At 35.3% G+C, this 14,087-nt stretch overlaps 1 protein-coding gene across 1 annotated transcript; it reads right to left on the bottom strand.

Moving 5' to 3' along the window:
* Nucleotides 1-4,067: 4,067 nt before the first annotated feature.
* Nucleotides 4,068-9,936, bottom strand: LOC110020539 (ribokinase). The gene is made up of 4 exons (XM_020718678.1): nucleotides 9,244-9,936; nucleotides 6,662-6,847; nucleotides 5,102-5,297; nucleotides 4,068-4,371 (listed from the first exon to the last, which is right to left on the bottom strand). Exons 1-4 carry the CDS (start codon nucleotides 9,865-9,867, stop codon nucleotides 4,253-4,255), a joined length of 1,125 nt encoding a protein of 374 aa, XP_020574337.1. The 5' UTR covers nucleotides 9,868-9,936; the 3' UTR covers nucleotides 4,068-4,252.
* Nucleotides 9,937-14,087: the final 4,151 nt, after the last annotated feature.

Raw genomic sequence — 14,087 nt, 5'->3', positions numbered from 1 at the left:
TATATTAGTAATATACTAATATAGATATTATATAATTATATAATATAAGTTATATAATTAATATAATATATTATTTATATATATTAATATTAAGGATGTCAAACTGGCTCGTCGTTATATAATATATTATTCATATATATTAATATTAAGGATATCAAACTGGCTCGTCTTTCGCGAACAGCTCGTGTTTGGCTCATTCGTTAAGAAACGAACACGAACAATTTCAAGCACGAACTTATTTCAGCACGAACTTATTTCAAACATTTCAAACGAACCGAAGACGAACACAAGTTCTGTTCGTTTGTGTTCGGTTCTTCTACCCCCCTATATAATTGGTTACTTAAGCGATTGAATAAGTGATGGTATGAAGCAGGACTTTACTTTGAGTAAGGCTTTACTCCATGTTTGCTAGGTGATGATTTTGATTTTATGCGTATGATGTGGCATTTGAGATTTAACATCGGCATGCAATGAATTCTGAACTCCATTTGTTTGCCCTTGGTGATGGTTTGGTGATAATGGATTCTTGCACTTGAATGGCTCATGTAATGCTTGTATTATATTTGAATCTTAGTGTTGGTGTTGTGGTGAGTCATGTACTTTAGAATTCAGATTTGTACAAAAGATTTATGTAATAGAATTGAATTTCAAGGACAACATGTTCTTAAGGTGAGAAGAATGTAATGTCTTTTTTTTCCTCTCTGGACATAATCAATCCAAACTGACCAACCTCAATCCGATCCTTCCCCCAATGCCCTTCATGACTATTAGATTCTCAATTAGGATTTCAGGGCATCACAAGAATAAGAGGGGCGAGTGAGAGAGAGAGAGTCCCGAAAGACAAGCAAGTGGCAAAGATTGAGAGAGGGGAAATCCAAACTGACCAACCTCAATCCGATCTTTCCCCCAATGCCCTTCATGACTAATAGATTCTCAATTAGGATTTCACGGCATCACAAGAATAAGAGGGGCGAGTGAGAGAGAGAGAGAGTCCCGAAAGACAAGCAAGTGGCAAAGATTGAGAGAGGGGAGAGCGACATGCACACACACACACGAATAAACCTACTCTTCGTATGCCTTCGGGGTTGATCAAAGCCTTGTCAGTGCGAGATGGATGATAATCGGTCATGATTGACAGCTTGGGCGGCTTTGATGGCTAATTAGCAAGATTGTTTGGGGTGTCCGAAATAGAGAAGTAGGAAGAAAGGTTTATTCATTCATTAATTCTTCTTCTTCTTCTACTTGCATCATCATCGTTTATATGTTAGCATAATTAGGATAGTTGAATCCTTTCCCAAAGATCTATCTTATCTATATATGTGAGCCTTATGCGACTGTAGATCGATTTATATGAAATAATAATCGAGTGTTTGAGAGGTCTTTCAAAAGAAGTCGGATTAAAATTTTTCTCTAATGGACATTCATCCTACAACTTATAATAAAAATTTCATTGATGACTTAAAGGTATATGAATATAGTATGCTAAGTTTCCTTCCACAAGTGAACATACAATCATTATGAATTGATGTTTTGATTCAAGGTATTTCTTAAATGACTCTATTCATAACTGGATCTAGGCATACTTATATGCAGTATTAATTACAGAGATTTTTATAATAAATGTGTATATGTATTATGCAATTTAGTGAAGCTAAGATTCTACAATAATTGAGCATTAAAGGGGGTGTATCCAATATTTCATAAATCTATAATCAATGATTTTACATATAAAAGCTATGACATAATCCAATCATTTATTTGTTGAGATAAAATAATTTACAAATATTGATGCATTCATATATATAATATTTGAATAAATTTTATGAAAATTAAATCTTAGGATGGATGATAAGGCTTTCATTAAGCTACATGAAAATATTATATATATATATTGAAATTAAAGAGTACTTCATAATACTTTAAGATAGATTATTAAAGTGTAAATTACATGAAATCATAGATATCATTCATTATAAAATTTTATTCAATTGATTGTTCTGATGATTTAATGGTTTGATGTATAATAACTTTAATGGATGATTCATTTAGCTTCTTTCCTTTATAGGCATTTGTGATTATGTTGGTAGGTGGCTTTTCTCTAAGAGATAAACATATCTCATTCCTAGTGAGGTCTAATTATTGTGTATGGAGGGCGCACACAGGGTGCGTCTGCTCTCCGATCACAACCATCCATCGCGGTTGTAGGACAGTGGGTCCCACTGTCATACAGCCGCGATGCACGGCTGTGATCGGTGAGCGCACGCACCTCTGCGTGCATTCACCGCACGCAATAATCGCTCCCTAGTGAGGGGTGTATTTCCTTGTTACTTCTCGTTGTGTTTTTACTATTTATGATTGCATATGAAATTTGCTTATTTAGCTAATACATTTCGTATGATTATGTTGAAATGATGTGATTGTTAGATCTACCTTAATTTTTTACGGCATTAATTTATATACATTCAATTCTTTAGAGTGGTTACAATATTTCACTTTGCATTACTTTTGTTAAAAGCAAAGCATTTCATTTTTTGTAATTTATGTTTATGTATGCATAATAATGATTCATTGTTGATAGTTTTCTTGAAAATGCTAATCATGGAATGTGTGAAATGGGAGAAAAAATTATACGAACATATATGTTGGTATTAAACACTTTTGGATGATGGCTAGCCGGACTGACTGGTCCACAAAATGATGAATCTATAAAAAATCATTGATTTTTCTTGGGATTGATGCCTACCTTTTTCTCTGATAATTTATTTGGTGGTCAAATATTATTAAAATCACATGCATATTGACTGAAGTTATTTCTTGATCTTTACTTCACTATCTCTTGTTAGGTTTTGTGAATTCCTTCTAAGGCCCAATAGGGGAAACATGCTGATGCCCCAATTAAAACTCAAAAGAACATTTCATGTTAACATCCTAGGCATAGTGTAGTGGGGCATAATTTTTATTTTATCATATTTCTATATATTCATGGCAACCATTTTAGCATTTATAATACTTCTCATATTAATGAGAAAATTAATAACAAAACCTTCAAACAAATCTCAACTCCACTTTGGGTCTCTATTCATACCTCTATTCTAAAATCATTCATAATTATAACTACAAAAGTGAAATAATAGTCTAAAAACAAACAATTTTTATTCTTGATTTTGGGAAATGAGATAAGTATTGCATTGCAATCAAGTTATATTTGACCACCGATGGCCAACCACATTTTACATAAAACTGTGGTGGATGATAGCCAGCGATATGTGGTGGTGGAAGGCGGTGGTGGATGATAGCCAGCGATAGATGGTGGTGGTGATAGCCAGCGATAGGTGATGGTGGAAGGCGGTGGCCAACAACATTTTACATAAAACTGTGTATTTTGAATTGCCCAAATCCAACAAATTTTAAATACGTTAAAAAATGAATGAATTCCAAATATATTGCAACTTTACAATGCATTTGGAATTATTCTGCTCCAGGTTCGAGCAAAAGTTAAAAAATTTCACACATTTCTTATGTATTTATATATCAACCACCCCAATGTTCGAAATCTAGACTTCAAACACCTTGGTGTTATAAAATTATGCATGAACTGATGTATGTCACTTTTATAAATATAATGATATTGTATGTTCAATGTGATTTTAAAGATTCAAGTGTTATCCATATAAATATGAATATTTGAATGTTATATATGCAAATATATAAAAATTGTGTGGGGCAATGTAAATGCACCTAAATTTTAAAATATTTAAATTTATATTAAGAAAAATTAAAAAAAAAACCTTAAAATATTGAAAGAAACAAGATTAAGGATCAATCCTTAAAATAGTCTTTGCTTTTCCTGTAAAATCTAGGATTGAAAGCATGTGATGTTGTAGCTAAAAGGGGATTTGTGGTGTGTACATTTAAGCAGGAGATGAACTCCTCACTTTTGGTTTCTTGAAGATATGAAAGATTTACATGCATGCCACTCAATTATTATGTATTTACATATCTAACACCTTATAAAAACTGTATTTCATTTTTTAAAAGTTAAGTGGTATCTTTTATGTGATACATAATATAAATAAATGAATAAGATTGACAGGATTTAATGGATTTATTAAATCCAATTTAAGTTGAATCATGGGTGTAGCCAAACATCATAAGATTGGTCAATAAACTTACAGTTGTTCTTATGCACAATCCCCACAGCACCTCAAACTTTTTAGTCTGGAGATGAGAACAATTATTCTTCCGCCATTTATCAATAGCATGCATGATGACCTTTTGCATTAACAGATTGAAGTCGTTCCAAAACAGCCGTCCTATTGGGCATGCTTGCAAGGGCTCCCTTCACTTCAACGCAAAGTGAAGCAGCTGCAGCTGCAGAAGATTGAGAGAATGTGTCAATTTTTTATGATATTTATTCTGTTGATTATGCAAAAAAAAAAAAAAAAATTTAATAATGAAGTGTCAATAAAGTTTGTTGAGTATTTACATGGGGTTATTTTAGGAGGCATAGTTTGTAAAAACCAAATTAATATCTATAATTTTTTAATATGGGCTGAAATAATCCTCAGGGAGGACTATTTTAGCCCCCGTAAAAAAGAGTCGGGGACTAAAATGACACTTTTGTAGACTCTGGGACTAAAATGACTATTTGCAAAGAATCGGAAGACCATTTTGACACATTTCTCACTAAATGTTTGTATTGAAAAGAAATGTGAAAATGGTCCTCTGATTCTTTGCAGGGAATCATTTTAGTCCCAGAATATATAAAATGCCAAACTGGTCCCCCCGACTCTTTTAATAGGGGCTAAACTAGTCCACCTTCAAGACTCTTTCAGCACATATTAAAAAAGCATGGAGATTAATTTGGCAATTTTATAGAGTACGAGACTAAAATAATTCTCATGTAAATAGTTAGGGACTATTTTGACACTTGCTCATTATTTAATATTTTACTATTTTGTCATATGCTTCATAAGACTACTATCTTCATCCCATCTTGATCAAAATTGGGTCAGGATATCTTCACATATATTATTTTTTTCTCGTAAGATTATGAAGGGAAAGAATGTATTTGAAGGTTTAGATTGAGATCTCATCTCACCAGCAAATTCCAAGCAGCCTTTCAAGTTCATGCCCTCGACGAGAGCCACTGCAAAAGCAGCGGTGAAGGTATCACCGGCGCCGGTTGTGTCTACAACTTCTGATGCGGGGATGGCAGCTTGTCTTATTGCTTTTTCTCCTTCTATAAATAGAGCTGATCCTTTTGATCCAAGTTTTAAGAGGATTTTCTTCACACCCTGAAATAGTTTTAACAACTAAGTGCATGTTCTTTGTATGAAAAATGAGAACAAGAAGGACGATCCTGCTGGCAACAGAGATATAGTGCAGGAATTAACTTATACAAAAAGAACTTTTTGGGAAATCTTCTGCAATGTTATCAATAAACATTATAAGAAAGGTTAATGAACTTATTTATTAGATATGGCATCACTGAAAAGTAGTTTTGGAAGAAAAAGCAACAGAAGGAATATAAGCATTGTTGCTTCACTCAAGTGCAGAAGTTCTCTCCATAAAACTGTTGGCATCAAAACAATAACAAAATCAAGAGTAAACTCTACAAAATCAGTTAATACTTCTTTCTGCTACTGAAATTAGAATTATTTTCACATGTAAAAGTAAAGTTTATGAGCCTTCTTCTTCGACTGTGAGAAATTAAGGGTAGTGTTGGCATCTTCAACTTCAAGCAAAGGCAAAATACACAGCCCAAAATAGACAGACATGACTGATATCGGTTGCAGGGAGAGGATAAAATGGATTCGTTATCAAGCATGTTACTTGTTATTCAGTTTTATTTCCATTTATCATTAAATAAATGATATTACTTTCCAGTGGCACTAATACATGCTCCATCATGTCATACCATAGTTGTCCATTTATAAGCAAATAATATACAAATAAATTTCTCAAAAAGAATTTCTTTTAACAGATAAAGGTATATATCTGGAACAATATAGAGTCCCGCCAAGTAAAAAATTCCTGAACAGCCAAGGTTCAGATCGTATACTTTTACTTGTACATCTTCTTCGTATTGTGCCTTTCTCTAACGTAATTATGTCAGCATTGCTAATTTTTCTCTAAAACAATGCCGTAAGAGTTTATGGCAAGAACAAATTAAGGGACTTGCAATTAGCACTAAATGTTTCTTATGTACATTTTTCTTCATGTTGTTTCTCAGCTTACAATGTGAGACCATTTTAAGCATAAAAATAAAATGAAAATATAATAAGTTATCCCAAAACTCTGTAGAGTAAATAATTGAAAGGCATCCAAGAACAAAAAGTCATCAGGAAAGCTTCAAAATGTTCGACAAATCAGCCCTTCATAGAAAGCAAAATAATAATAATAATAATAAACACAATACAGCTATTAAATGCTAAATAAATGGCAATCGCCTATTACGAAAAAACCAGTTCCTTAAATTTTTATCAATATAATCAGCTACAGAAGAAAAGTGCAGTTTTGGGTTTTCCCTAAAACAATTTCATGGCATTTATTTACAGCTTCACTAATTCTTTCAAGTGTTATAGATAATTCATAGTAACAAAAAAACAGGTTCATAGATTTATTGTGAACAAATGCAATATTTTATTTGTCGTCTTACCATTTCATGGCATCTCATTACAGCTCGAGTAACTTCTTCAAAATTCTCAGTTGACATTCCGGTCAAACGTCCCAACTCTGATTCATTAGGGCTAAAAATGTCAACAGCTTTTAGGAGATCAACAGGAATTGGACCTTCCACCCCTCCCGCATCCAAAATAACTGGAACTCCAGCATTTTTGGCAGCCTAATATGAATGAATTTTCAGAATACCATCAGCATATGTAAGGAAAAAAAAAAGCTGGGAAAACACAACATGGAAATAAGGATAAGAAGGACCATAGAAGAAAATACATGTTACATATTATGAGATGAACATGACATTTCAGAAACATTAATGCAATTCTTAAATCTTTCAAATAGCAGTTGTTGCATCAAGAAAAATAAAAAAGGTCGCATTACACAATCATCATCATCATTATCATCAACACATCCGAGTCAACTTTATGAATGATCAATCCAAATTCATACCTTTTAAGTATTTTCATGAGGAAATGCATACATGGATCAAAAAGTAAGATGTATAAAGTCGCCAATTGTTGAGAGTACTTGCCTGAGTAGTCATCAACCAATTGAATGTAAACACATAAAGTACCTATTAACCAACAAGAGGAGTACTCTAATAGTATTTGTTTATAACACTAACATGAGATACTCATAAAGAGGTAGGGCTGTCAAAATGGCTCACGTTTGGCTTGTTAAGCAGCTTGTGTTCGGCTCATTCGTTAAGCTTTATGAGCCGAACACGAAAAATTTTCAAGCTCGAAATATAAACGAGAACACGAACAAATATTTGTTCGCTCGTAATCGGCTCGAAAAGAAATAAATAAATTAATAAGTAAAAAAAATTATAAATATATCGCGGAATTCCACGTTGTTATCGGAGTTAATCCGCGGTGTATCACCGTGGAATAATACAGATATTGTATCGGTAATACACCGCGGAATAACACCCGCTTAATTAAAAACGTGGGTGTTATTCCACGGTGTATGTTGGAGTTATTGGTATTTTTCGGATGTGATCGCTATATTATCGGTGTTATTGATGTTATTCTAGCCTATTTCGAGCCGAAAACGAACAAGAATATGTTATTCGAGCCGAACACAGACAAATTATTCACGAGTCATTTCGAACACGATTGAAAATGGAACGAGCCGAACACAAACCGAGGCTCAACTCGCTTTAGCTCGGCTCATTTACAACCCTCTAAAGAGCATCCGCCTACTTTTCCTCCGACGCACAATGCGGACTTGCTATCAACAAGATTAGCTACAACAAAATTATCCAATTATTTTCTATATAATTGTACTAAATTGTCAAGTATGCAACATCGACTTTGGTGATAAGGGATTCGAGGTCAGGCATGAGCATGTGAAATCATAGAGTCTGAAATAGAATTTCACAAGAAATCTCTTTCTTTGAATTATATTCCTTAATTCAATCTAAATTGCCCTATCCAGTCAAAGGTGCTCAACTATTTTTTTAAACTATCTCAAAGAAATTCAGTTAGGACTATACTCTCTCTCTCTCTCTCTCCATCTCTTTCTCTTGCCCACCTGCATGCAGCCAGGCACGATTTAGTTCTCAAGGTTTAGGCTACTCTCCACAAAAAGTTTGGATACACAATTAGCAATATTTTAATAATTCCTTTTGCACAACAAAGATGTGGTATTTTGGCACTCTCCTTCAATTACTTTAACCCTAGATTGAATAATTTCACAATCATGGTAAAAGTTTGAAACAAATTTTAAATTTTTGAACAAATTATAATCAATGCTTTCATATGTCTATCATAAGCTTATAAAAAAATTGTGAATGGTTGTGTTCAATTAGTTGGATATTGGCTTCAGAAAATAATGTTATTTCTGAAATATCAGGAGACTGTTCTCATTCTCAACCAATTTTTTGCTCTCTATCATTATCTTATTGATAGTTTTGTTTTAATTTTCTTACGTTAGTTCATAGCTCCTTTACTCTGCTCTATGGCCTATTCTCCATCACTTTGCATATCAGCAACCCAAAAATTTCATGAAATTATGCAAACTCCATCATTTTCAACTTCCAAGTTGCAAGAGTTTGAAGAAACTTTATCCTTTCAGTATTTTAGTCCCTGCAAATTATAGAATGCCGGTTAAAAAAATATAAATACTACCCAAACCACGTGTACCAACTCCACACACATTTTTACAAATCTATCAAAATGTAGCACACCAAATTCCAGTAGGCTTCATTACAAGAGACTGCTGGTCAGAATCATGGCCAAGAGAAGCACCTAGCAGTATTTTAGTCCCTGCAAATTATAGAATGCCGGTAAAAAAAATATAAATACTACCCAAACCACGTGTGCCAACTCCACACACATTTTTACAAATCTATAAAAATGTAGCACACCAAATTCCAGTAGGCCTCATTACAAGAGCCTGCTGGTCAGAATCATGGCCAAGAGAAGCACCTAGAAATCCCTAATCAAAGAAGCATTGCCATTGAATCATTCATCTCAGGAAACTCAATTTCAAATGAGATTGAAATTTGAAACATTAATGATTAAAAAAAAAATCCTTAGATAACACTGAACTACTTACCTCAGCAAATTGTATGTTGATTCGATCCGGGATCTCCCGCTGGAGCAGCACCACACCGGCACTGACCACCATCTCCAGATCCTCCCGACGCACCTTCTCCGGCCATCCCTTCATGTTCGCACCTCCAACGATGATAATAGAGTTCTGACCATCAGGCTTCAGCATGACTACAGCAAAGCCCGTAGGAACTGCAAAGACTCGCGCGAGGCGGTCAAGCCGAACACCACCACCACGGAGCGCATCCTCAATAAGTCGTCCATGCGCATCATCGCCGATCTGGCCTACAAAGTAGGTCGGGTGCTCAAGGCGGCCACCGCAACATGCCTGATTAGCACCCTTCCCGCCGGGGAGGGTCTGGCCATCGCGGGCCGCGACAGTCTCGCCTTCTTTGGGAAGCCGGTCTATCTCGACGTATATGTCGGCGTTTGCGGAGCCGACGACGACAACAGGTTTGTTGATGTCAGCCGAGAGATCCGAAGTGGAGAGGGTGGCGGCGGGGGTAGCAGGAGAGGGGAAAGTGAGGCGAAAGGAGACATTCGATTTAGGGTTTGGAGTGGTGATACGGGAGGAGAGGAGCCGGCAAGAGTAAAATGGAGCGCTATGGAGCTGAGAGAAGACATTCATCTTTCAACGATGGGTTCTCCCTCTGTATTCTTTATTAGAATGAGAAGGAGAGACGATTCAGAATGTCCATATTTGATTAAATTATAGGGAAAATAAAAAACAGACCATCCAAAATATTCATATTTACAAGAAACTACCTCTGTGATTTTTTTGAATTCCTTTCTCGGTAGCGTGTAAACGAGCCGAACACAAGCGAGTCTAGACTTAACACGTGTTTGGCTTGTTTATATTTCGAGCTCAAAAAATGTCTTCAAGTTCTGCTCGTTTGCTTAGCGAGCACGAGTTTATCACGAACAAAAAGTCATTTTGACAACCTTAATCACGTAGCCGTAAAATTTAAAGTATATATATTTCAAAAAGAAATCGGTATTTGGCTGAGACCAAGATACTGATTTTGAATGCGCTAGGTCCTATGATGAGAGTCTGCATCATGTGCATAAATATTCGAGAACCCAACGCCACTGGGAATCAAATCCACGACGAGTCAAACATGAATGAACAAAATCTTTGTTCGTGTTCGGCTCGTTAACTTAGCGAACGAGCCAAACACGTGCTTCTTAACGAGCTGAACACGAGCTGTTCGCGAACAACGGCCGTTTTGATAGCCCTACAGTTCTCACGATCAAACTATTGAGAATTATTCAGAAGTGAAAAATATGTGTTGGGGTTTACTGTAAGTCCCCTCAACCCTAATATTTGAATTTAAAAAATGGATAAAAGGGAGGGGCTGTTTGGTAAATAGCAAATTTCGGCTGGCCTGTATGTAATTATCCCATTATTATATTAAGATATGTTTTAAAATAGTTTAATCCGTTTTTAAATTAATTTTAAATATATAAAGCTTCTATTGTGTTAATTTTAAAGTAAATATAATCTTCCTCTAACCAGATTGTGACCTGCTTGTTGTCGTTCACATTGCTTCGTTGTCTCGCCTGATCAACAAGTGATGACACAGTGATGCTTGAACCATTCCCTTGTTCTTGCAACATCACTGTCTTACCTTAGCCTTAGGCTTCGTTTGGGGACAGCTTATTAGCTACGGTGACATTTTGAAAAGCCGGAATTGTGTTTGTTACATCACTTTTTTCTTTCGTGATTTTACCTATTTGCCTGAAAGAACCATCGCTTCACGACTAAAACTTCGTGATATAGTCATGATTAGAGCTAGAACAAAGGAATCACGGCATAGAAGGGCCTCTGAAACTCTCATCTTTTTTCCTCATTCCTCTCTGCTCTTACTCGAAACCACTATGGAAGGTAACCGTTGTCGGTCTTCCCCTTCCGTGCCCACCTCTTAAGCTCTTCGAAATACTGTTAATTTGTCTTGGACTGAAGGCGATACGGAGGAAAACCAGATTAAAGAATTTGTAGGAAGTGTACACTGCAGATGATATTTTCTTTTTGTTTGCCAAACATTATGGAAAAGCAATTTTTAGTTTGCTTTTTATCAAAAGCATTATTTCAATTGTATATATAAACTTCTTAGTGTTGTATGTGTGGGAAGCTGGTGTAAATAACCCACATAAAGTATACTCTTGTGCTGTAAAGGAATCAAAAGAAAAAGTTGCATGTAATCATCTAAGATCATATAGATCAGTAGAATCAGATTGGCATTTAGGTTCATTTTTGGCTACTGCAGTGATATGGAAAGTGCTTAGCATGGATTGAAAGGGTGTAGCTGTGATCTTGAATGAGGTGTCTATAATAGTTGAGTGCCTCGAGTACGAAAATACTTGGGAGAATGTGGCAGTGGCAATCAAGGAGGGAGGATGGTGAAATAGTGCTTGTAGAGGGCGATGCTTGGAGAGGGGGAAGTGGAATGTTGGTACTTAGAGAGGAGGTATAGGAAGAGGTTAAGGAAGGGGTTGTTGGAGCAACAAGTTAGGAGGGACAAGAGGTCACTTTGGGTGTGGGTCGGGGGTGTTGAGAATAGTTGGAGTCAAGGTAATTTTACTTTACATTCTATTCGAAGGAAAAAAAAAATTCATTGAATTTGTTTTCAGTTAACAATGTTCTGATTGAGGAGAGGTTGAGGAAACTGTTTTTTGAGCAACAAGTGAAGAGAGACGAGAGGTCATTGGGCTGGGTGTGTTGAGACTATCTCGACAGATCTATTGCAAATAATATTACTGCTTAGGGGCATAATGATTATTTATCCAAAAACAGCTGCAAAACAACTATTTTCCAACTGCACAAACCAAACAGTCAGCTATTTTATTCGGATCAGCTGTTTATCACAGATTATTTATAAGCTGCAGTTGCACCAAAAAAACCCTTAATCTCCCACAACCCACCAACATTCTTTTCGCTATAATTATCAAGCCACTGATGTCATATAGCAAAATACTTCAATTTTGTCAGCCCACTAAATGGAAAGATAAAGTATATATAAAAAAATATTTAATTATTAAACAAATATTTTATTGTTATCATATCAAAAATTATTTTATTATAATCTATCAAATAATATTTATTTGATTTGAGGTTATTCTATTTATAGATGTTAGAAATTCAAGATTATAAAAGGTGAAACATTTAAAAGTTTAAATATTTCTAGAAGCTTGGATGTTAATGGATTATAATATAGAAACAATTTATAGATTAATTAATTAAAGTATGCTAGAAAACAAAATAACTAACATCTCCTAATAATATGACTAAAGATATAATGAACTAAACACGCCACTATATGCTAATGCACACCCCATGCCAATAAAATTTAGAGAATCACTATTAATAAATTAAAGCTTATATTTAGCTTGGATATATGCATGTATTCTTAAATGGTCACATTTTTTTGAAAATAATTTTATTTTTTTTCAAAATAAGAACATAGGACTCTCCAATATGTGACAATAAATGAATCAAAAGATGGTCATGAGTGAATAAAACTTATACATGCATATTTGAGTTTATGAGCATTGACATATATTTCATATATAAGGAAACACATAGACACACATATTTAAATAGCAATTGATATTCACTTATAAACATGTACATATAAAATATTTCAGCACGAGTCTCAAGACAGATGAATTGCTCAGGAGGAAGAAATGGTCAATTGAACGTAGTTGTTGCAACCGCTTCAGGTTGGAAGTTGACGAGAGAAACGTCTTGTTTAGGCGATCGGCGGAACGTGCCGGGAGATTTCCCGCAGTGCGGTGATCATCCCTCAAGATGATCGATAGGAACCATTCTTTCTGATTAAAAATTAATCGATTCAAGGCTTACCAGATCTTCGACGAAATCTTATCGATCGAATCAGCCCTCTGATCTTATTATATGTGAATATTTATGTAATTACTAAAAAGTTTCACGAAAAAGTCAATGATGAAGAGACTAATATGTACTTTGTAATGTTGTGACCTATGCTTATAAATAGGAAGTCTATGATATGAGTAAATGTTACACTCTCTTTACTACTTTCTATAATGCTCTTTCACTCATTCTCTATCTGCCTTTCTTAACGCTCTATACATTGGGTGTGTACTCCAGACACATTGGGATTCAACTTCCTTAAAAGTGCAGTGAGCGTAGAAACATGTCATCAACAAGAAGAGGAGTTTAGCAACAACAACAGAAAGAATCCAACCAAAGAAACATGGCACAAGCATCATGCACCAAGGAGTTCATGGAAGAATTCGTCAAGCAAGGCTCACAAGACTTGAGGACCCAAATCACCAATCAAATGGCAGGACAGTTCACAGAAGTGCTCAGGGTGGTCGCTGCACTTGCGACGACCCCATTTCCAGAAGGAGAACCGGCCTAACAATAGGCACTCAACCCCCCTCAAGGGGAATCACCAACAAACAATGGGATAAGAATGATCCACCTACTGGAGAAGCCCGATGATGGTTATATTAGGATAACGCCAGATCTGCCCCCTAGGAAAAAAACCAACCGATACGAATCGAGGAGTCGAGACAGTTGAAGAATGTCTTCTCGCTACAAGTAACAGAAGTTGAACCTCCGAAGAAGTTCAAAATTCCTGCCCTAGAGCCATACAAAAGAGAATCGGATCCCAAAGATCACCTCGGTTCATTCGAATCCTCCAAATGTCTGTTAAAGATTTCTGACGCTCTCCAGTGTAAGTTATTCTTCACAATGTTAAGATAATTGATGTATAGAAAAGAAAGTTAATTTTCCTTTATGGTTTACACATGTTTATGGATGAAATTACACTTTAAAGAAAGATATTTTTATGTTTTTCTTGCAGG

The sequence above is a fragment of the Phalaenopsis equestris genome, unplaced genomic scaffold (assembly GCF_001263595.1).
Source record: "Phalaenopsis equestris unplaced genomic scaffold, ASM126359v1 Scaffold000099, whole genome shotgun sequence".
NCBI lineage: Eukaryota > Viridiplantae > Streptophyta > Magnoliopsida > Asparagales > Orchidaceae > Phalaenopsis > Phalaenopsis equestris.
The sequence above is the reverse complement of the archived record's forward strand: the minus strand, read 5'-3'. Positions and strand labels throughout refer to the sequence as shown.